Source organism: Myxine glutinosa, chromosome 1 (assembly GCF_964187855.1).
Source record: "Myxine glutinosa chromosome 1, kmMyxGlut1.1, whole genome shotgun sequence".
Taxonomy (NCBI): Eukaryota; Metazoa; Chordata; class Myxini; order Myxiniformes; family Myxinidae; genus Myxine; species Myxine glutinosa.
This window is the reverse complement of record NC_136261.1, coordinates 338,166,447-338,191,056: the sequence shown is the minus strand read 5'-3', so window position 1 is coordinate 338,191,056 and position 24,610 is coordinate 338,166,447. Positions and strand designations below refer to the sequence as shown.

Sequence of the window (24,610 nt, the reverse complement as noted above, 5' to 3'; positions counted from 1 at the left end):
TCCGAGTTGCTTTATTGAAACAAAACAGCTCAGGTATTCTGACAAGCCCGTTTATCGGGCAGCAATATATATACACATTTATGTCGGGAAGTTTGCCCGGCAAAAGCTATACCGGGCATGCCCGGGTGTCAAGGGCGAGCCTTGGAAAGGCGAGTCTGGACCTGCCCGGGCGTGTTTGGCTGCGGCCTGGCAAGTCGAGGCTGGGCGTGCCCGGGCGCTCTGGGCGAGCCCTGGAAAGGCGATAGCGGGCATGCCCGGACGCTCTGGGCGAGCCCTGGAAAGGCGATAGCGGGCATGCCCGGACGCTCTGGGCGAGCCCTGGAAAGGCGAGAGTGGGCATGCCCGGGAAAGACGAGACCGGGCGTGCCCGGGAGGTTCGGGCGTGCCCGGGAACAGTGAGTCTGGGCATGCCCGGGAGAGGCGCGTCTGGCCGTGTTCTGGCAGGTGCAAGGCGATTGTGTGCATCCAGCGGTAACCGCTACACTATCGCGGATAAATTGCCATCGTGTATAAACCGCTATCATGTAGAAACCGCTATCATGTATAAACCTCTATCGTGTATAAACCGCGATCGTGTATAATCTGCGATCATGTATAAACCGCTATTATGTATAAACTGCTATCATGTATAAACCGCTGTCATGTATAAACCGCTATCATGTATAAACTGCTATTGTATATAATCCGCCACAGCGAATAAACTGCTATCGTGTATAATGTGATAGTGAAGGAGCTGCGCTCCAACGCGAGTCGAAAGAATTGACGCGACCAAAGACGGAATTCGTCCGAGTTGCTTTATTGAAACAAAACAGCTCAGGTATTCTGACAAGCCCGTTTATCGGGCAGCAATATATATACACATTTATGCCGGAGCGTTTGCCCGGGAATACCGAGACCGGGCATGCCCGGGTGTCAAGGGCGAGTCCTGGAAAGGCGAGTCTGGACATGCCCGGGCGTCCTGGACGCGGCCTGGCAAGTCGAGGCTGGGCGTGCCCGGGTGCTCTGGGCGAGCCCTGGAAAGGCGAGAGCGGGCATGCCCGGGAAAGACGAGACCGGGCGTGCCCGGGAGGTTCGGGCGTGCCCGGGAACAGCGAGTCCGGGCATGCCCAGGAGAGGCGCGTCTGGGCCCGTCCGGACGAGCCCGGCATGGCGATCGCGCCATGGCCGCGTCCAGGCAGGTGCAAGGCGATTGTGTACATTCAGCGGGAACCGCTACAATAGCGTGTATAAACCACTATCGTGTATAAACCACGATCATGTATCAACCGCTATCATGTATAAACTTCTATCGTGTATAAACCGCTATTGTGTATAATCTGCGATCATGTACAAAGAGTACAGGGTACAAAGTCACTTTGGAAGAGGGTCAGAGAGCGGTATTCAGAATTGCAAAGCAGATAGCGAAAGAGAGGTGTGATGTGATGCGGGTGAGTTGCTTGAAGGATGAAGTGCGACAAATTGTTGTGGACCCAGATGGAATTAAAGGAAGATGGAAGAGATATATGGAAATGCTGTTGAATGCAGAGAATGAATGGGATGGCAACACAGAGAGTAACCCAGTTTTAGGACCGGCAGAGAAGATAACTGAGAAGGAAGTTGAGGAAGCGATAAAAGCAATGAAGAGTAGAAAAGCAGGAAAACGACGGGAGTTGTAGGAGATATGTTGAAGGCAGCGGGAAATTGGGGTGTGAAGAGAATGACAGAGAGCTGCAATCTGGTGGTGATAGAAGGCCGCATTCCAGTGGATTGGGAACTGAGTACCCTCGTCCCTCGATACAAGGGGAAAGGTGACCCTCTGGACTGTGGCTCGTATTGAGCGATAAAGTTATTGGAGCATGGAATGAAGGTATTGGAAAGGGTGTTGGAGAGGAGGATAAGGAAGAAAGTGAAGATTGACGAAATGCAGTTTGGATTTATGCCAGGAAGAGGAACAACAGATGCGCTTTTTATTGTGAGGCAGTTGCAGGAGAAGTATATGGAGAAGAGGATGAAGTTGTTTCTTGGGTTTGTTGATCTGGAGAAAGCATTCGATAGGGTTCCACGTGAAGTAGTGACATGGGCATTGAGGAAGTTAGGAGTGGAGGAATGGTTGATCAGAGTAGTGATGGCAATGTACAAAAGAGCACGCACAGCTGTAAGGACGAAGGACGGGAACAGTGGTGAGTTTGAGGTGTAGGTGGGAGTGCATCAGGGGTCGGTACTAAGTCCACTACTATTTGTAGCTGTGATGGAGGTGCTGGCTCAGAACGTAAAGTAGTCCGGCAGCTAAGCTAAATATAGCATAACAATTGTGCATTTTGTGAGGAAAGCACCAAATTTGGCACACTAGTAGACTATCATATTATGAAAAGATCTGGATATTGGGCCATCTCAGATTCAGAGATTTGATTTTTGCAAGATTTGCAGATTTTACAGATTTTCAAGCTGAGATTGCAACGCCAGGGATGGCCGACTCCTTCCTGCGAGCTGCCCACGTCACCCGCACAAGAAGAGCTCATCAAATCACTGCAGCGGCACTGCACATCCTGCAACACCGTGCGTATGAACGCCACTGTATGACATATGCTGATGATGCAGAAGACCTGCCTGAGTTCGAAGACTGGTGTCACCAGAGAGGAGAAGACATTCCCAACTTTCAGTACTGGGCAACTGTGCTGGAACTAGAGATGTTGGTACTGGTCTACGTGCGTTCTCTGTGGCAGGCTTCATTCACGATGTACCTTGATGCCCTGACAGAACTGGTCCCATGGTTCCATGCCTTAGACCACACACACTATGCCAGGTGGGTCCCTGTTCACCTGAGGGACATGGTTGCACTCCCAATGAAGCACCCAGATGTAGCCAGATAATTCAGGGCTGGCAACTTCACTGTACAGAAGATGAAGAAGGTGTTCTCTTCGATCCCAATCTAATCGAAATCTTGCAAAAATCAAATCTCTGAATCTGAGATGGCCCAATATCCAGATCTTTTCATAATATGATAGTCTACTAGTGTGCCAAATTTGGTGCTTTCCTCACAAAATGCACAATTGTTATGCTAAGCTGCCCCACTAAAGGAGGGTTTACCGTGGGAGTTGTTGTATGCAGATGATCTGGTGTTGATTGCAGAAAGTACGGATGGACTGAAGGAGAAGATGAACGAGTGGAAGAAATGTATGGAGACAAAAGGTCTGAAGGTGAATATCGGAAAAACGAAGGTGATGGCAAGTGGTAAAGCATGTGGTGAGGTGGAAAGAACTGGGAAGTGGCCGTGTGCTGTGTGCAGGAAGGGTGTCGGAGTGAATTCCATTCAATGTACAATGTGCGCTGAGTGGGTTCATCAAAAATGTAGTGGCTTGAGAGGGTCATTAACCAGTGTGGCAGCTACATTCAAGTGTAAGGTGTGCACAGAGGGAGCTGCAGATGGAGGAAATGTTGAGTTGGATCTTGGAGACGGCGTGAAGCTGGAAGGTGTGAAAACATTTTGTTACCTAGGAGACATGCTGAATGGAGAAGGTGGATCAGACTCGGCAACGGTTGCTCGAGTGAGATGTGCATGGAAGAAGTTTCGGGAACTGAGTGGCGGGCTGACGAGGAGGGGAGTGTCGTTGAAGCTGAAGGGAAAGGTGTATGCTGCATGTGTGAGAAGTGTTATGATTTATGGGAGCGAGACATGGGTAATGAACGTAGAGCAGCAACGAAGGCTGGAAAGGGTGGGAATGCGAATGGTTCGGTGGATGTGTGGAGTATCGTTGAGAGAGAGGAAGACAAATGATGAATTGCGAAAGATGATGGGAATAGAGCCTGTGATGGATGGTGTGAAGAGAAACAGGTTGAGATGGTTTGATCATGTGTTGAGGAAGGATGAAAGTGACCGGTTGAGAAGAGTGATGGAAATGAATGTAGCAGGGAGTAGAGGACGGGGAAGACCGAGAAAGACTTGGCTAAAGGTGGTCGAAGAAGAAATGTGGGCAAGGGGGTTAACAAGGGGAGATGCAGAAAATAGGGCAAAATGGAGAACATTGTGATGGGGACCGCAAGGTTAACCCCCGCTCTTGCAGGGAAAATGGCCTTAAAATGCCTGTTGTTGTTGTTGTTGTTGTTGTTGTATGTACAAACCGTTATTGCGTATAAACCGCTGTCATTTTTAAACCGCTGTCGTGTATAAACTGCTATCGTGTAGAAACCGATATCGTGTATAATCCTCTATCATGTATAATCCGCTATCGTGTATGATCCGCTATGATGTATAAACTGCTATTGCGTATAATCCGCTATCGCGTATAAACCGCTATCATGTATATACCGCTATCGTGTATGAACCGCAATCGTGTATAATCCGCTATCATGTATAATCCACTATCGTGTATAAACTGGTATCGTCTATAATGTGCTGTCGTGTATAATCCACTATCATGTACAAACCACTATCGTGTATAATGTGCTATCGTGTATAAACGCCTATCGTGTATAAACCGCAATCGTGTATAAACCGCTATTGTGTGTAATCTGTTATCGTGTATGAACTGTTATGGTGTATAATCTTCTATCGTGTATAATCCGTTGTCGTGTATAATACGCTGTCGTGTTTTATATGCTTTCGTGTACAATACGCTGTTGTGGTGCTGTGCACACACGACTCGATTGCCAGAGAGGTAGGCCACAATGCGTGGATACAAACAAGAGTCTTTATTACAAGCTCGCATATCAGCACTGGGCGGGCTTGAGCTTAGAGCCCGCATATATGTCCCGAGGCCACGCTTTGCCCCCAGGCGTGGCCGATCGGCCGAAAGGCGGGGCATGTATTTCAGTTCCCCGCTTGGACACTCGCGCCACCCAATGGTGCGCGGAATTATTGACCCTTGTGCCCACCACGCGCGCCCCCCCAGAATTCCCGTGCACCTGAAGGATAAGCTTGCGGGGAAGATGGATGACCCGGCCGAAACGCCCCCTGGCGATGCGTGCAGGGCTGGGGGGTAGCGGGACGGCGGGGCTGGGGGGTGCCGGGGGTCTGACCGCCGGGGGGCGGCCTCGACGCGGAGGCAGAGCTGCTTGCGGGGGGTGGTCCAGATCGAGGTGGGCCGGCTTGAGGCAGTCCATGGAGATACGATCCGGGGCACCGCCGAGGTCCACGGTGAAATGATTGTCCCCGGTCTCCAGCACGTGGAAGGGCCCGTCGTACGGGGGCCGTAGCGGTGCCCGGTGGGCGTCGTGCCGGACGAAAACGCACTCCGCCGTGCAAAGCTCTGGGGCGACGTGGGAGGACGGGCAACCGTGGTGTGCCGTCGGCACCGGGGCGAACCTCCGGGCGGTCTCCTGCAGGGTGGAGCGCTGTTGCGCCGCGGACCAAGGAGCCGTGGAGTCGGGATAAATTCGCCCTGTACCCGCAGCGGTTGTCCGAAGACCAGTTCCGCCGAGGACGTGCGCAGGTCGTCCTTGGGCGCCGTCCTGAGGCCCAGCAGGACCCAGGGGAGCTTGTCGGCCCAGCTGCCGTCACGGAGGCTGGCCCGGAGCGCGGCCTTCATCGAGCGATGAAAGCGCTTGCACAGGCCGTTGGCCTGGGGGTGGTAGGCCGTGGTGCGGTGCAGTTTGACGCCGAGCCCTTGCGCCACCGCGCCCCAGACCTCCGAGGTGAACTGGGGGCCGCGGTCGGACGAGATGTCCGAGGGGGCACCGAACCGGGCAACCCAAGTGGCGATGAAGGCTTGTGCCACATCAGCCGCAGACGTCGCCGCCAATGGCACGGCCTCCGGCCACCGTGTGGTGCGGTCCACCATGGTGAGGAGGTGGGTGAACCCCCACGAGGGGGGCAGAGGTCCCTCCAAGTCGACGTGGACGTGGTTGAACCAACGCTCGGGCCCTGTAAACGGGGCCAACGGGGCCTGGGTGTGGCGGTGGACCTTTGCACGCTGGCACGCGAGGCACGTCCTGGCCCAGTCGCGGACGTCCTTCCTGAGGCCATGCCAGACGAACTTCGCCGCGACGAGCTTCTGGGAGGCCTCCGTGCCCGGGTGGGACAGGCCATGGATGGCGTCGAAAACCGGGCGCTGCCAGCCAGCGGGCACGATGGTGCGAGGCCGGCCGAGGGAGACGTCGCACAGGAGGGCCGCGCCCACGACGTCGAACGGCACCTCAGTGACGTGGAGGCCCGTGACGGCAGTCCGCAAGGCCTGGACGCCGGGGTCGGCGGTCTGGTCCTCTGCCATCCAGGCATAGTCGATCCCGAGGTGGACCGCGTGCGCGACGGACCGGGAAAGGCAATCCGCCACCGGGTTGTCTTTACCCGCGATGTGCCGGATGTCCGTCGTGTACTCGGACACGGCAGAGAGGTGACGTTGCTGCCGGGCCGACCATGGCTCAGTGACCTTGGCCATCGTGAACACAAGGGGCTTGTGATCAACGAAAGCCGTGAACGGGCGGCCCTCGAGCAGATGGCGGAAGTGTCGGACCGCCAGGTGGAGCCCGAGCAGCTCGCGGTCGAAGGTGCTGTAGCGGCGTTCGTGCGGGCGAAGCTGCCAGCTAAAAAACGCCAGGGGCTGCCAAGTACCACGCACCCACTGCTCGTGCACCGCACCCACCGTGTAGTCTGACGCGTCGGTGGTGAGGGCGTTAGGTGCATCGGGCGCTGGGTGCGCCAGCATGGTGGCGTTGGCTAAGGCCAGCTTTGCGCCCGCAAACGCCACGGCCATCGGCTCCGACCAGGCGAAGTCACCTTTGCCCGGCTTCCCCCGGAGGGCCTCGTGCAGGGGGCGGAGGAGCTGGGCGCCGCGGGGCATGAAGCGGTGGTAAAAATTGACCATGCCCAGGAATTCTTGGGGCCCCTTGATCGTGCGGGGGCGCAGAAAACTCTTGACGGCCTCCACCTTGGCCGGTAAAGGGACGGCCCCGTGCCTGGTGATGCAGTCCCCCAAGAAGTCGATGGCGGCGACGCTGAAGCAGCACTTTGCGGGGTCGATGATCTGGCCATGCTGGCCCAGGCGTTCGAAAAGCGTGCGGAGGTGGAGCAGGTGCTCCTCCCGGGACGCGCTCGCGACTAGGATGTCGTCCAGGTAGACATAGATGAAAGGTAAGTCGCGCAAGACGCTGTCCATGAACCGCTGGAACGCCTGGGCCGCATTCTTCAACCCAAAAGGCATCCGCAGGAACTCAAAGAGGCCGAAAGGGGTGATGACGGCTGTCTTTAGGACATCGTCCGGTTGTACGGGGACCTGGTGGTAGCCCCGGATGAGGTCCACCTTGGAGAACACGGTCGTGTTTGCCAACCGGGTGGAAAAGTCTTGGATATGCGGGACCGGGTAGCGGTCGAGGGTGGTGGCATCATTGAGCCGGCGGTAGTTACCGCACGGCTGCCATCCGCCGCCGGGCTTCGGCACAATGTGCAGAGGAGATGCCCAAGTGCTGTTGGAGCGCCGTACGATACCCAGCCGTTCCAGTGTGGCGAACGCCGCTTTCGCCATGGCGAGCTTCGTGGGGTCGAGGCGGCGTGCCCGGGCATAGACCGGCGGCCCGACCGTGGGGATATGGTGCTCCACCCCGTGTTTGACAGCCACCGCTGAAAAGGTGGGCCGCGTGAGGGCCGGGAAACTGGCGAGGAGGTGGGTAAACTTGTCCGCTGCCAGAAGCGTACAGACTAACCTCGCCGGGACGGAACCTTTCAGCAAGCCGCTTGGCAAGCCACTCGGTGAGCCGCTTAGCGAGCTGCTCAACGAGCCGCTCAGCGAACAAGCGAGCGAGCTGAAGGTTTCGGCCTGGACGAGACGTCTGCGCTTAACGTCGACCAACAGCCCATGCGCAAATAGGAAGTCCACGCCGAGCAGGGCCATTGGCACGCTGGCGGTGACGAACGACCATTGAAAGCGCTGCCCTCCGAACCGCAGTGAGAGGCAACGCTTCCCGAATGTGCGGATGGGTGTACCGTTGGCGGCAAGCAAAGCGGGGCCCCGGCCCGCGGCTTGCTTGGCGGACGCGGAGGCAGGGAGCACGCTTACCTGCACTCCCGTGTCGCAAAGAAAATGGCGCCCGGACGAGGTGTCCATGATGAACAGGAGGCTGCCGGAATGGCCGACGCTCGTGGCCGCAAGTGAGTGCCGGCCCGGTCGTTTCCCGACCCATCAAAAGAACACGACGGGCGGCACGTTTTAGCCTTGCGGCCGAACCTGGCATGGTAGTAGCACCAGGTTTGCGGCGGCGGCCCCCGCCGTGGCCGTGCCGGCGGCGGTGGTGGTGGTGGTGGCGGCGGCGGTAGTGGGCGGGGCGTAGCAGCGGCCACAAGGGAAGCAGGGGGCGCTGTAGCCTCCACGCCAGGATCCACTACGGCAGCACCGTACACCGACCGCGTGTCACAGGCCGCGAAATACTTGTCGGCCTCTCCAGCCAGGGTGCGGCGTTCCATTATTTTGGAACCGGCCAGTGCGAGGCGCACCTGTACAGGTAGCTGGCGTAGGAAAAGTGCTCGGAATAAGAAATCCGGGCTCTGGTCTCCAAACAGGGACAGTATGAAATCCATCCAGAAGGATGGTCGTGTGTCGCCGAGGGCGGGAAGGTCCAGGAGGCGGTCGGCACGTTCGACCTCCGTGAGCCCAAACGTGGCGAGGAGGAGACGTTTGAGTGCCTCGTACTTGTGGTCGCCCGGCGGGCGCCGAAAGATGGACACGACGTGGGCGGCAGTGCCGGGCCCGAGGGCGGCGACCACGTGGTAGTACCTGGTCTCGTCCGCCGTGATGCCCCGGAGTTGGAATTGAGCTTCGGCCTACACAAACCAAACGTTGGCTTGCACTTCCCAAAACTCCGGGAGTTTGACTGCGACGGCGTTGGTAGCCATGGCGCATTCGGGGGTCAGCAACGGCTGAACCAATCGGGGTCACCAGTGTGGTGCTGTACACACACGACTCGATTGCCAGAGAGGTAGGCCACAACGCGTGGATACAAACAATAGTCTTTATTTCAAGCTCGCATATCAGCACTGGGCGGGCTCGAGCTTAGAGCCCGCATATATGTCCCAAGGCCACGCCTTGCCCCCGGGCGTGGCCGATCGGCCGAAAGGCGGGGCATGTATTTCAGTTCCCCGCCTGGACGCTCGTGCCACCCACTGGTGCGTGGAATTATTGACCCTTGTGCCCGCCACACTCTCTTATTTAATATTCTGTCGTGTATAATACGCTGTCGTGTTTTATATGCTCTCGTGTATAATACGCTGTCGTGTACAAGAGTAAAGGAAGCCAGTAAACCATGTGTGGAGTTGACCTTAAATGCCATAAGAAGAAAGTTTGGAGAGCAGGTCGAGGTACCGGACTGTATCGAAAGCTCGAGATATGTGCAGAAGTGCATAAAACTTGAGGTTAAGACTTAAGGGTAAAATAATCAACAACGATAATGGTATTTTATAAATGAAGAAAATAAAGTCATCAAAGTACTGTTGAACCTTATCCGCATCCTTTGTTGTCCATCTGCATGTATTGTCTCCCATTAACCATGCTTTTGGCACCCTGCCCTCCCCCCTCCTTACTGTTCCTTTTGTTATGTTGTGTCCTGATCAGTTGTGTCCTAGCTCTTCCATGAGCCTTGACTCTGCATGTATACAAAAAAAAGGAAGAATGCCTTCCTTGGACTTGGCACTGCTCTTTTCTAATTTAACTGGGTGGATAAGAGTCATGACGATATCATCATAACAGATGTTTGCAGAGTGGAAGATTTGTTCAGCCCCAGGTGTAGCGAAGCCAGCCATCTACCGCCTCCTTTTTTAAAGAGTAGTCTTCATTTAACACTTTCAGCTCCACAAGCATTTTGGAAGTACCATAACAGTCATGAAGTAAACTGCTCCATTCATTTGATATGGGGATTGCACTTATGATACTTTGAGGACTTTTGAACTTCCTTAATGCAATTCTGGAGTATCTGACAAAAGAAACAGCATCACAGTGCCACCTTTGGGTCTCCAGTAGTCCCTGATGTGTAGAGGATGTACAATGGATGGTCTGATGGAACAGGAATGCAGTCAATAGGATGTGCTGAGTCTAGCTCTTCCTGCCAGCACAAGTACTTGTTTTCTAAAGAAACAGTTTCCTGTAAACAAGCACAGCTCTTACTATTTATGTTCATGTTATTTGGCAAAAGAATACCAACTCAAAATAGCTCAAAAATAAGATTCAGACAGGATGGAGTTAGGCATTGATAAATAAATCATGAACTGGAGGAAGGAGGGGAATATAAATCGAACAATCATGGATAGAGAAATGAAGTCAAGCAAGTGCAGTCTCGAGAATGTTGTGAGTGACCTTACATTGGATGATTAACTTGCGGTGTTTTGGGGTGTTAATGTTTCCGACTAAAAGTCCGCATAATCACCTTATTATAGCCGGCGAAGCCGGTGTTGTGAATGAACGCGTACGTATTATGTTGAAAAGCCAGATTTTGCTGGATCCTTTGAGAATTTTGAAGCTTTGACGCACCAAACCGCTCCATGGAGGCCGCCATCTTGCGGATGCGGAAGTATGCATAAACAATAATTGCGAAAAGTTCAATAGAGGCTTTGGCTTCGCCGGCTCATTGCGGCTTTGCAGTAGGGTCATATTAGCAATAAGAAAAACAAGGGTGTTATTACCTCAGCCACTGAAGGTTATGTTTTCATCCCTGTCTGTTTGTCTGTCTGTGAACAGGATATCCCACAAGATTGAGGATGGATTCAGACGAAACTCGGTGGAGAGGTTGGGTGTGTGATTGGTGAATATCCGGATCTGGATTCCGATAATTTTCAGCTTATTCTTCAGCATTGAGTGATAAAGGCTAAAAACGATATATAACATGATATTTAAAAAGCTATGGATGGATTCGGCCGAAACCAGGTGGACAGATAGGGTGCATGGACCAATCAATTCAATTTTGGTGAACATCCGAATCCGGATACGAGAATTTTTTAATTTATTAACTGATTCTTCACCATTGAGAGATGGGGCCAAAAACATGTAGCATGATATTTCTAAAAGTTATGGACGGATTCGGACTAAACTTGGTGGATAAGTTGGGTAAGTGACAAGAACAAGCTGATTAGATTCTGGGTCAGGTCCGAATCCAGATCTGACCTATCAGTGGCATACAAAACGTGAACTGTTAAGCCTGGTGGAGGTATTCTCCTGGACCACCAACTCAGACCACTAGTTCTTTGCAGGAATTAGCAACCATATTTTTATTATTTCCTTATAGCAACTAGTTTCACCTAGAAATGGAAAAAAACTGATGAAAAAGAAGACTCGTGTATTTCTCTATCCACAAATGTCTGAAAGTGAATAAAGTTCTGCGATTTAATTTGTCACGGAGGTGGGACAAGTCCATAACATCTCTCCCACGTCATCTGCAATTGTCACGGAACGCCCGGATTGGTGAACAGACCAATTCGCTCTCTCAACTGTTGAGGTCACGTGACGATTTTCAAGCTTCTTCTTCATTCCAACATCTGCCGTGAACACGGCGTGTGCATTCTCGCCGAAACATTTTTCAATTATAAACTTTTAATTAATAGGAAAATGTGTCACAACAGGTTTAGGATTCCCCTTTCAGCAGTAATATTGTAATGTAATATTATAGCAGTAATAGTATGTAATATGTAATAGTAAAGCGCGGCGTTACGCGCGCTGCTTGTGAGCAAGGAGGAAGCGGACAAGCGGTAACATATAAACGTCTTTATTGTAAGACTACACTGTAACACTGAACTCCTCCGGGCTGGTCGCCCGGTGTATATCATGAGGCCACGCCTACCCCTCGGGCGTGGCCACCGCCCACTTGGTGCGTGGAATGATGTCACCACGCCAGTGGGCTTTTGTGTCCGCCACACGCGCCCCCCCCAGAATTCCCGCGCACCTGGAGGGCCAGTTTGTGGGGCAGACGAATGACCCGGCCGAAGCGCCCCCTGGCGATCGGCGGCGTCCGGGGTGCAGGGATACCAGGTGGGATGCCCCTGGCTGCCCCTGGGATGGGTGCAGGACCGGGGGGCGCCGTGGCGGCGGGGCTGGGCGGTGCCGGGGGTCCGCCCGCAGGAGGGCGGCCCCGACGTGGGGGTCGGGCCACTGGCGGTGGATGGTCCACATCGAGGTGGGCCGGCTTGAGGCGGTCTACCGAAACGCGGTCAGGAGTACCGCCGATGTCCAGGGTGAAGTGCTTCGCCCCGGTCTCCAGCACGCGGAAAGGCCCGTCGTACGGGGGCCGCAGTGGTGTCCGATGGGCATCGTGGCGGACGAAGACGTACTCCGCCGTGCGAAGCTCCGGGGCGACGTGCGTCGGTGGGTGCCCGTGGCATGCCGTTGGCACCGGGGCGAACCTCTGGGCGGTCTCTTACAGAGCGGAGCGCTGCTGTGCCGCGGCCCATGGTGCCGTGGAGTCGGGTAGGAACTCGCCCGGCACCCGCAGCGGTTGCCCGAAGACCAACTCCGCCACGGATGCGCGCAGGTCCTCCTTGGGCGCCGTCCGGAGGCCCAGCAGGACCCAGGGGAGCCTGTCGACCCAGCCGCCGTCGCAGAGGGTGGCCCGGAGCGCGGCCTTCAATGAGCGGTGAAATCGCTCACACAGGCCGTTAGCCTGGGGGTGGTAGGCCGTGGTTCGGTGCAGCCGGACCCCGAGCCCCTGCGCAACTGCCCCCCAGAGCTCCGAGGTGAACTGGGGGCCGCGGTCGGATGAGATGTCTGAGGGGGCGCCGAACCGGGCGACCCAGGTGGCGATGAAAGCCTGCGCGACATCGGCCGCCGTTGTCGACGCCAAGGGCACGGCCTCCGGCCACCGGGTGGTGCGGTCCACCATGGTGAGGACGTGGGTGAAACCCCGCGAGGGGGGCAGAGGTCCCACCAGGTCCACGTGGACGTGGTCAAACCGGCGTTCCGGCACCGTGAACGGGGCCAACGGGGCCTGGGTGTGCCGGTGCACCTTGGCGCGCTGGCACGCGAGGCATGTCCTGGCCCAGCCGCGGACGGCCTTCCGGAGGCCATGCCAGACGAACTTGTCGGCGATCAGCCTTTGGGAGGCCCTCGCGCCCGGGTGGGACAGGCCGTGGATGGCGTCAAACACCTGGCGCTGCCAGCCCGGGGGCACAATGGGGCGAGGACGCCCGAGGGAGACGTCGCACAAGAGGGCCGCGCCCGCGCCGTCGAACGGCACCTCGGTGACGCGGAGGCCCGTGACGGCGGTCCGCAAGGCCTGGACGTCGGGGTCAGCGGCCTGGTCCGCTGCCATCCGGGCATAGTCGATGCCGAGGTGGACTGCGTGGGCGACGGCCCGGGAAAGGCAATCCGCCACCGGGTTGTCCTTCCCCGCGACGTGCTGGATGTCCGTCGTGTACTCGGACACGGCCGAGAGGTGACGCTGCTGCCGGGCCGACCACGGCTCGGTGACCTTGCCCATCGCGAAGATCAGCGGCTTGTGGTCGACGAAGGCAGTGAACGCCCGGCCCTCGAGCAGATGGCGGAAGTGCCTGACCGCCAAGTGAAGTCCGAGCAACTCGCGGTCGAAGGTACTGTAACGGCGTTCGGGCGGGCGAAGCTGCCGGCTAAAGAACGCCAGCGGTTGCCAAGCTCCACGCACCCATTGCTCGTGCACCGCGCCCACCGCGTAGTCCGAGGCATCGATCGGTGGTGAGGGCGATCGGTGCATCGGGCGCCGGGTGCGCGAGCATGGTGGCGTTAGCCAAGGCGAGCTTCGCGCCCGTGAACGCCATGTCCATCTGCTCGGTCCAGGTAACGTCGCCTTTGCCCGGCTTACCTCGGAGAGCTTCGTGCAGGGGGCGCAGGAGCTGGGCGATACGGGGCAGGAACCGATGGTAAAAGTTCACCATGCCCAGGAACTCCTGCAGCCCTCTGATCGTGCGGGGGCGCGGAAACCCCTTCACCGCCTCCACCTTGGCCGGCAGGGGGACGGCTCCGTGCCTGGTGACACGGTGCCCCAGAAAATCGATTGTGGCGGCGCCGAACCGGCACTTTGCGGGGTTCACAATCAGGCCATGCTGGCCCAGGCGTTCGAAGAGCGTGCGGAGGTGGCGTAGGTGCTCTTCGCGGGACGCGCTGGCGACGAGGATATCGTCCAGGTAGACGTAGACAAAATCCAAGTCGCGCAGGACGCTGTCCATCAGTCGCTGGAACGCCTGAGCCGCATTCTTCAGACCGAAGGGCATGCGCAGGAACTCGAAGAGTCCGAATGGCGTGATGACCGCCGTCTTCGGGACGTCCTCCGGCCTGACGGGGACCTGATGGTAGCCGCGTATGAGGTCCACCTTCGAGAAGAAGGACCTGCCCGCCAAACGGGCGGAAAAGTCCTGAATGTGGGGGACGGGGTAGCGGTCGGGAGTCGTGGCGTCATTGAGACGGCGATAGTCCCCGCACGGTCGCCATCCCCCGCCGGGCTTCGGCACGATGTGCAGCGGCGACGCCCAAGCGCTCTCTGAGCGCCGAACGATGCCGAGTCGCTCCAGGGTAGCGAACACCGCTTTTGCCACCGCCAGCTTCGTCGGCTCGAGGCGGCGTGCCCGGGCGTAGACCGGTGGCCCGACGGTGGGGATGTGATGGGCCACCCCGTGCTTGACGGCCCCCGCCGAGAAGGTGGGCCGCGTGAGGGCCGGGAAGCCGGCGAGGAGGCGGGTGAATGCGTCCGCTGCCGGAAGCGTACAGACCAACGTGGCCGGAACCGAATCGTTCGGCAAGCCGCTTGGCAAGCCGCTCGTTGAGCTGGGCAACGCACATGCGAGCGAGCTGAACGTCTCGGCCTGGACAAGCCGTCTGCGCTTGACGTCGACCAGGAGCCCATTAGCGCACAGGAAGTCCGCGCCAAGCAGTGCCATGGGCACGTCGGCGGTGACGAACGTCCATCGGAAAACCTGCCCTCCAAACCGCAGAGAGAGGCAGCGTTTTCCGTACGTACGGATGGGCGTCCCGTTCGCGGCAAGCAGCGCGGGGCCCCCACCCGCGGCGTGCTTGTCTGACGTGCCGGCGGGAATGACACTCACCTGTGCTCCCGTGTCGCACAGGTAACGGCGCCCGGAGAAGGTGTCCGTTATGAACAGCAGGCTGCTCGAACGGCCGGCGCTCATCGCCACAATTGAGCGCCGGCCCGGGCGTTTCCCGACCCGTTGAAGGAGCACGGCGGATGACACCGCCGAGCTTCGTGGCCGAACTTGGCGTGGAACCAGCACCAGGTGGTGGAGCTGGAGGAGCGCGGCTGGCTCCGCCAGGCCGGTGGAGTCGACGGGTTTCCCCGCAGTGGCGGTTTTCGCCGTGGCGGTGGGCGGGGCGTGGCGGCGTTCACGAGGTGCGTATCAGCATGCTGCTGAAACTTAGCGTGCTGTAGAAGATGATGCTGTGGAACAGCAGCGTCGAAGGCCGTGACGGCCACGCCAACGCTCGCCCGCGTGTCCGAAGCGGCGAAGTACTTGTCCGCCTCGGCCGCCAATGCTCGGGGTTCCGTTAGCCCGGTCCCGGCCAACGCGAGGCGAACCTGCGCTGGAAGTTGGCGACGGAAAAGCGCCCGGAATAGCGAACCGGGGGCTTCGTCGCCCAACAGTGACAGCATATGGTCCATTCGGACCGACGGGCACGTCTCACCGAGCTCGGGGAGATCCAGGAGGCGGTCGGCCCGTGCGTCGTCCGTGAGGCTGAACGTGGCTAGGAGTAGCCGCTTGAGTGCCTCGTACTTGTGGCCGTCCGGTGGGTGGCGAAGGACGGACACAACTCGAGCGGCCGTGCCGGGCCCGAGGGAGGCGACGACATGGCAGTAGCGCAGGTCGTCGTTGTTGAGGCGCCGAAGCTGAAATTGGGCTTCGGCTTGAACGAACCAGACCTCGGCCTGGGCCTCCCAAAATTCGGGAAGTTTAATCGCCATTGACTTGTCGTTGGCCATTGCAATGGCGTCGCGTGTGGAAGGATCGCTCCGGCAGATCCAACCCCTGCGCAACCGCCCCCCAGAGCTCCGAGGTGAACTGGGGGCCGCGGTCGGATGAGATCACGTCGGGGTCACCAGTAAAGCGCGGCGTTACGCGCGCTGCTTGTGAGCAAGGAGGAAGCGGACAAGCGGTAACATATAAACGTCTTTATTGTAAGACTACACTGTAACACTGAACTCCTCCGGGCTGGTCGCCCGGTGTATATCATGAGGCCACGCCTACCCCTCGGGCATGGCCACCGCCCACTTGGTGCGTGGAATGATGTCACCACGCCAGTGGGCTTTTGTGTCCGCCACAATAGTATAGTATGTAATACTATCGTATGTAATAGCAGTAATATTGTAATGTAAGTAATATTGTAATTGTAAACTAGTACCCGACTGCAAAGCCGCAATGAGCCGGCGAAGCCAAAGCCTCTTGCCACTATTTTACCCATCACTATAGCATCAGCAGGTTAGGTAGTTGGTAGTAGGTAGGTGTAGTAGGTACCGTACCTGGTTCAAAATGACACCATTTGCATTCTGGATGAGATTAAAATTTATAAAATTTCCTTCTTGATTAATTCGGTGAATTCCGTCTCAACTTTGGATATTTCCGGCCATGAAAAACTATTTCCCACGGCCGTGAGATTTCTAAAAAATAATTCTTCATCAATTTTAGAATATTTGACGCCGTTTTCAGCCTCCGAAACGCGTAATAAGCTTTTTTGAAATATTTTTTCAAATGCTCGAATCTCATTGGTTCCGGTATTTCGTGACGATTTTCGTTGAAGATAACCAGGGCCAGTGCAGGCCCAGGGAACGAGGTTGGTCTTAAAGTATTTTAATTACAAATTAGAGGTGCATAAGATTGTGAATCAAACAAAGACGGGTGAAACAAACTCCTATTGAACTTTTTCGCAATTTTTTTATGCATACTTCCGCATCCGGAAGATGGCGGCCTCCATTGCGTGATTTGGTTTTTGAAATATTTTTTCAAATGCTCGAATCTCATTGGTTCCGGTGTTTGGTGACGATTTTCGTTGAAGATAACCAGGCCCGTGCGGGGCGAGGTTGGTCTTAAAGTATTTTAATTACAAATTAGAGGTGCATAAGATTGTGAATCAAAAAAAGACGGGTGAAACAAACTCCTATTGAACTTTTTTCAATTTGTTATGCATACTTCCGCATCCGCAAGATGGCGGCCTCCATTGAGCGATTTGGTGCGTCAAAGCTTCGAAATTCTCCAGGATCCAGCAAAATCTGGCTTTTCAACATAATACGTACGCGTTCATTCACAACACCGGCTTCGCCGGCTATAAATAATATCCTTTGTGGAAAGGTTCATTACCATTTGTGGGCGGTTGTAGAAAAGGACCTTGTCTGGCTTGTGTGATGCCATTGCAAGAGCAGCTTCCACAAGGGGCTTGTAAGCCACCGTCCGGGCGAGTTCAATCCCAAACGAGGCTGTCACGATGATCTTTGGCTTCAAAAAGGCAACACAAGAACAGAAATGTTTAACCATATCTCATTCAGCACAACATTGTGTTAATATGACATGAGAGGTGCAATGAACACAACTCCAACGATGATTTACCTTATAATCAGAGGCATTTATAGAAATTGTATCATTCACACATTCAACACATTGATTCCTTCTTTTTTCATCTAAAGATGATGAAAGTGAAACACAAACTACACCGAGAACTGCATCAACAAATGTATAAATGAAGCGCGGTGCTACGCGCGCGACTTGCTACCAAGGAGGAAGCGGACAACGCGGTTAAACAAAAGTATCTTTATTGACAAGAGGTCACTGTAGCACTGGCGCGCTCCGGGCTGCGCACCCAGTGTATATCCTGAGGCCACGCCTACCCCTCGGGCGTGGCCGTCGCCCACTTGGTGCGCGGAACGATGTCACCACGCCAGTGGGCTTTCGTGTCCGCCACACGCGCCCCCCCAGAATTCCCGCGCACCTGGAGGGCCAGTTTGCGGGGCAAACGGATGACCCGGCCGAAGCGCCCTCTGGCGACCGGCAGCGTCCGGGGTGCAGGGATGCCAGCTGGGATGCCCCCGGCTGTACCCGGGATGGGTGCCGGACCGGGGGGCGGCATGCCGGCGGTGCTGAGCGGTGCCAGGGGTCCGCCCGCCGGGGGGCGGCCCCGACGCAGGGGCCGAGCCACCGACGGTGGGTGGTCCACGTCGAGGTGGGCCAGCTTGAGTCGATCCACCGAGACGCGGTCGGGAGTACCGCCGATGTCCAAGGTGAAGTATTTCACCCCGGTCTCCAGCACGCGGAAAGGCCCGTCGTACGGGGGCCGCAGTGGTGTCCGGTGGGTGTCGTGCCGGACGAAGGCATACTCCGCGGTGCGAAGCTCCGGGGCGACGTGCGTGGGTGGGTGCCCGTGGTGCGCCGTCGGCACCGGGGCGAAGCTCCGGGTGGTCTCCTGCAGCGCGGAGCGCTCCTGCGCCGCGGACCAAGGTGCCGTGGGGTCGGGGAGGAACTCGCCCGGCACCAGCAGCGGTTGTCCAAAGACCAACTCCGCCACGGATGCGCGCAGGTCCTCCTTGGGCACCGTCCGGAGGCCCAGCAGGACCCAGGGGAGCCTGTCGACCCAGCCGCCGTCGCGGAGGGTGGCCCGGGGCGCGGCCTTCAACGAGCGGTGGAACCGCTCGCACAGGCCGTTAGCCTGGGGGTGGTAGGCAATGGTGCGGTGCAGCTGGACCCCGAGCCCCCGCGTGACCGCCCCCCAGAGCTCCGGGGTGAACTGGGGGCCGCGGTCGGACTAGATGTCCGCGGGGGCGCCGAACCGGGTGACCCAGGTGGCGATGAACGCCTGTGCGACGTCCGCCGCCATCGTTGACGCCAAAGGCACGGCCTCTGGCCACCGGGTGGTGCGGTCCATCATGGTCAGGACGTGGGTGAAACCCCGCGAGGGGGGCAGAGGTCCCACCAGGTCCACGTGAACGTGGTCAAACCGACGTTCCGGCACCGCAAACGTGGCCAATGGGGCCTGGGTGTGTCGGTGCACCTTCACGCGCTGGCACGCGAGGCACGTCCTGGCCCAGCCGCGGACGGCCTTCCGGAGGCCATGCCAGACAAACTTGTCGGCGATCAACCTCTGGGAGGTCCTCGTGCCCAGGTGGAACAGGCCGTGGATGGAGTCGAAAATCCGGCGCTGCCAGCCGGCGGGCACGATGGGGCGAGGCCGCACGAGGGAGATGTCGCACCAGAGGGCCGTGCCCGCGCCGTTGAACTGCACCTCGGTGACGCGGAGGCCCGTAATGGCGATCCGCAGGGCATAGACGTCGGGGTCGGCGGCCTGGTCCGCCGCCATCCGGGCATAGTCGATGCCAAGGTGGACCGCGTGGGCAACGGACCGGGAAAGGCAATCCGCCACCGGGTTGTCCTTCCCCGCGACGTGCCGGATGTCCGTCGTGTATTCAGACACGGCCGAGAGGTGACGCTGCTGCCAGGCCGACCACGGCTCAGCGACCTTGCCCATCGTGAACACCAGTGGCTTGTTGTCGACGAAGGCCGTGAACGCACGGCCCTCGAGCAGATGGCGGAAGTGCCTGACCGCCAGGTGGAGCCCAAGCAACTCGCGGTCGAAGGTACTGTACCGGCGTTCGGGCGGGCGAAGCTGCCGGCTGAAGAACGCCAGCAGTTGCCAAGCTCCACGCACCCATTGCTCGTGCACCGCGCCCACCGCGTAGTCCGAGGCGTCGGTGGTGAGGGCGATCGGTGCATCGGGCGCCGGGTGCGCGAGCATGGTGGCGTTAGCCAAGGCGAGCTTCGCGCCCACAAACGCCGCGTCCATCTGCTCGTCCAGGTGACATCACCTTTGCCCGGCTTCCCCCGGAGGGCCTCGTGCAAGGGGCGCAGGAGCTGGGCGATGCGGGGCAGGAAACGGTGGTAAAAGTTTACCATGCCCAGGAACTCCTGGAGCCCCCTGATCGTGCGGGGGCGCGGAAACCCTTTCACCGCCTCCACCTTGGCCGGTAGGGGGATGGCCCCGTGCCTGGTGATGCGGTGCCCCAAAAATTCGATTTTGGCGACACCGAACCGGCACTTGGCGGGGTTCACGATCAGGCCGTGCTGGCCCAGACGTTCGAAGAGCGTGCGGAGATGGTGTAGGTGCTCTTCGCGGGACGCGCTTGCGACGAGGATGTCATCCAGATAGACGTAGACGAAATCCAAGTCGCGCAAGACGCTGTCCATGAGGCGCTGGAACGCCTGAGCCGCATTCTTCAAACCGAAGGGCATCCGAAGAAATTCGAAAAGACCGAACGGCGTGATGACAGCCGTCTTCGGGATGTCCTCCGGCCTGACGGGGACCTGATGGTAGCCGCGTATGAGGTCCACCTTCGAGAAGAAGGACATATTCGCCAAGCGGGCGGAAAAGTCCTGAATATGGGGGACGGGGTAGCGGTCGGGGGTGGTGGCGTCGTTGAGATGGCGGTAGTCCCCGCACGGTCGCCATCCCCCGCCGGGCTTGGGCACGATGTGGAGCGGCGACGCCCAAGCGCTCTCGGAGCGCCGCACGATGCCGAGCCGCTCCAGCGTAGCAAACTCCGCTTTAGCTCCCGCAAGCTTCGTCGGCTCGAGGCGGCGTGCCCGGGCGTAGACCGGTGGCCCGGCGGTGGGGATGTGATGTTCCACCCCGTGCTTGACGGTCCCCACTGAGAAGGTGGGCCTCGTGAGGGCCGGGAAACGGGCGAGGAGGTGGGTGAATTCGTCCGCTGCCGGAAGTGTGCAGATGAACCTGGCCGGAACCAAACCGCTCAGCAAGCCGCTCGCGAGTCGCTCGATGAGCCGCTCCGTGAGCTGCTCAATGAGGCGGGGAACGCGCAAGCGAGCGAGCTGAACGTCTCAGCCTGGACAAGCCTTCTGTGCTTGACGTCGACCAACAGGCCATTGGCACAGAGGAAGTCCGCGCCGAGCAGTGCCATAGGCACGTCGGCAGTGACGAATGACCATCGGAAAACCTGCCCTCCGAACCGCAGAGAAAGGCAGCGTTTTCTGTACGTGCGAATGGGCGTACCGTTGGCAGCAAGCAGCGCGGGGCCCCAGCCCACGGACTGCTTGTCGGACGTCCCGGCGGGAACGACACTCACCTGCGCTCCCGTGTCGCACAGGTAACGGCGCCCGGATAAGGTGTCCGTTATGTATAGGAGGCTGTTTAATCGGCCGGCACTCAGTGCCACTACCGAGGGCCGGCCCAGGCGTTTCCCGACCTGCCGAATGAGCACGGCGGGCGACATTGCCGAGCCTCGTGGCCAAACCTAGCGTGGAAATGGCACCAGGTTTGCGGCGAAGCCGGATGCCGCGGTTTCTGCGGTGGTGGTGGGTGGGGCATGGCAGCCGCCACGAGGTGCCCCTCGGAGCAGGGGTGGGCACCCGCAGGAGGTTCGGGCTCGGGAGCCGCTACGGCCACACCGAAACTCGCCTGTGTGTCCAAAGCCGCGTATAACTTGTCGGCCTCGGCCGCGAACGCACGGGGTTCCGTCGTCGCGGAACCGGCCAACGCGAGGCGGACTCGTGCCAGCAGCTGGCGTCGAAATAACACCCGGAATAGAGCGTTCGGGGTTTCGTCACCCATGAGCGACAGCATATGGTCCATTCGGACCGACGGTCACCGACCTCGGGGAGGTCCAAGAGGCGATCGGCCCGTGCGTCCACCGTGAGGCTGAACGTGGCGAGGAGGAGACGCTTGATCGCCTCGTACCTGTCGTGGGCCGGTGGGTTCCTCAGGACCGACACGACGCGGGCGGCCGCGCCGGCCCCGAGGGAGGCGACCACATGGCAGTAGCGTGTCTCGTCCGCCGTGATGCGTCGAAGCCTGAACTGGGCTTCGGCCTGCAGGAACCAGATCTCCGCCTGAGCTTCCCAGAACTCGGGGAGCTTTATCGCTACCGCGTTGGTTGCCATGGCTGTGGCGGTTTCGGGTGGTCAGTGACGGCTGACCAAAACGTCGGAGTCACAAATGAAGCGCGGTGCCACGTGCGCGACTTGCTACCAAGGAGGAAGCGGACAACGCGGTTAAACAAAAGTGTCTATTGACAAGAGGTCACTGTAGCACTGGCGCGCTCCGGGCTGCGCACCCAGTGAATATCCTGAGGCCACGCCTACCCCTCGGGCGTGGCCGCCGCCCACTTGGTGCGTGGAATGATGTCACCACGCCAGTGGGCTTTCGTGTCCGCCACATTAATTTGTTTATACAGTGACTTTAAGATAATAACATTGCTGCTAAAGCAGGCTGACCTAGAGGAACGCACACTCGCCTCAAAGCGGTCTAGCCGGAGTTTGAACCCAGACCTAGCTATAAACTGCCGTCCTGGTGTTTCACAGGCAGGGTGAGTCATCAATGTATGTATCGTCCCTCGAATGGACGTTAAACGGCTGTCTCGTCTGTCGACATTAGTTGGTGGATTTTATAGATCCCATGGTTTCCTTCGCGAAGAGTAGGTGAGTTATATTTGGCACCCTGAAATTCCAAATTCCTGTCCTAACCTATAGAGGGCACTGCATCAGAGGTACAGCTGCACGCTCAGCCAATGATGCTACCCTGCAGCCTCGTGCTGCATATGGAAGAAGAAGACTCCCAATTCAAGATGCTCTTAAAAAAATAACAGGCCACAAAAACAAAAAAGGTCTCATAGATGGGCCAAAAGTGAAGTCCAATAATGAAACCAAACGGTGGCTTTCATCAAGTGCCTTAAACATTGTATTAATATATTTTTGACGTTATATTTTTACAACGTCAAAAACGGCAGTCATTTGAATGCAGGGAAGCCCTGTGATTGGCAAGGAGTTGGACCAATCCATCACGTGAACCGTCCCCAACGGAACTTAACGGTTAACACAACACTCAACGCCTCTGAGGAAGAGAACTAGTTTGTTCTTGAAACGTCAGGTGATTAATATAGAATTTAAATTATTTTAATGCTCAGTGTGCTATCCTTTTCAATATTTATATATATATATAACATCAATATCAGTCAGTCAGTGGTTAGAGATATATATATATATATACATACAGAGCCCTTTATACACAGAGTTTGGCCAACTCGGTTTCACTTTTTAGCGATCACGTGACAACAGGCGCCATGTTAAAGCCCTACGCGCGAGCTACAAAATCTAACAAAACAGGCCTAATGACTACTGCCGTAAATTTATCGTGATCGCTTGTAAATGTACAACTTTCACCTTAAAACTGAGGGAAATGCCGTGCTGTTTTGCATGGGGATGCTCCCATCGAAGGGAAAAGGGAGCAAAGATGCATTATCTCCCTCGAGAACCTGAAAGAAGACGAATTTGGGAGATTAAAGTTCGTCGCAAAAATTGGAACGCCAATGATACCTCACTTCTGTGTGCCGTAAGTACCGTAATAAGTTACTCGATCTAAATTAATGTAGGGTCTAAATAAATTCATCCCCAAACGCTAGATCTAAAAAAAAAGAAAAAAAAAGAAGGAAAGTAAGGCCCTAACCTCATATTCTGAAAATGAAGTCTCGATGAGTCGATCAGAAACTCAAGGTTAGAAACACATTTGGTGTGGTTAAAGTTTTTATTTGGACTTCAGTCTACACACATAAGTAGTCTATGTATGGGACGAGGTAAAAATCTCATCATTGTATTTGCTGATCTTTCGGACTGGAAGATTTTTTTCGGAGATTTCGGATTTTCGGATGGAAGAGGAGAGGCAAGAGAGTGAGAAAGAGTGAAGATGGAATTGGGAGAGAGGGGAAAGGAGGCAGGGGAGGAGGAAAGGTGGCGAAATAGGGAAGAGAGAAGCGTATTAAGGACAGAAGAGTGTAAGGAAATAGAAAAAGAGATTTTGAGGAGTAAAAATGAGAGGAAAGGGGAATGCATTTAAGGAAAAAGAGTACAAAGAGAGCAAGTACATAGATGAGGTAGAGACCTAATCATGTATAAGTAGACTCGTGAATTTAACCAATCTTCATCACTTCCGATATACCAGCAGAAAGTACAGAGTGAACACTAAACATAGGTAGTCATTGAACCTGTTGATACCAAAGCCACCAAATATATATATTTTTGGAGCAAATTTTTTTCCCTTATTTCATTCTTCAAATTGGCAACATATTTTCTTCTTTACTTATATTGATACTACAAAAAGTGATGTATTCCATTACAAATGAAAAAATGAACATTTTCATATAATTTTTGATCAAACATTGCTAATTTCCATTAGAAATGGTGATTTTCAATTATCAAAATTGTTGCCAATTTAATGATTTACCAATCATTTTGCCTTCAAAATAGGCCCTATTCCTGTGAGCAAACTTTAAATTGAACTGTGAAAAATGTGGGCTCAAAATGTGGAGAATATTTTTCTCTTTCTGTTGATCTATCTTCCAAGATTTTTATGATTCTACATCACGAGTTATTACAAGATTTGTCAAAACTCCACATAATGCGGAGTCCGGTGTCAATTGATGGGTTAAACACACAAAGGGGTATAAATTAATTAACATTTAAAAAATAATTAATTCCATCCCATATAGACATAATGGATGTAGCATGGAGATTTTTATTCTTCAAACGAAAGAAGTGAAGCCCAGCAATTCAACGGCCCTCGTTTGGGATGACTGATTGTGAAAAAAACAAAAGCTTAATACACTGTAAATGAAATATAATGGCCCAGTGAAATTCCAACAAATCTAATCAATACCGTGTACATACATTTGTGTAACAAGGACAGGATTTGCAAGTGAC

The 24,610-nt window shown here is 56.0% G+C and overlaps 1 protein-coding gene across 3 annotated transcripts in view; it reads right to left on the bottom strand.

The window, feature by feature from the left end:
- Nucleotides 1–24,610, bottom strand: part of ACSS3 (acyl-CoA synthetase short chain family member 3) — a 168,417-nt gene that overhangs the window by 112,028 nt on the left and 31,779 nt on the right. For all 3 annotated transcript variants that reach the window (XM_078769818.1, XM_068097927.2, XM_068097931.2), the window contains exons 4-5: nucleotides 17,219–17,353; nucleotides 9,904–10,041 (exon numbers count right to left, since the gene is read on the bottom strand). In XM_078769818.1, the coding sequence (XP_078625944.1) occupies nucleotides 9,904–10,041; nucleotides 17,219–17,353 (273 nt within the window). The remainder of the gene's footprint in view (nucleotides 1–9,903; nucleotides 10,042–17,218; nucleotides 17,354–24,610) is intronic.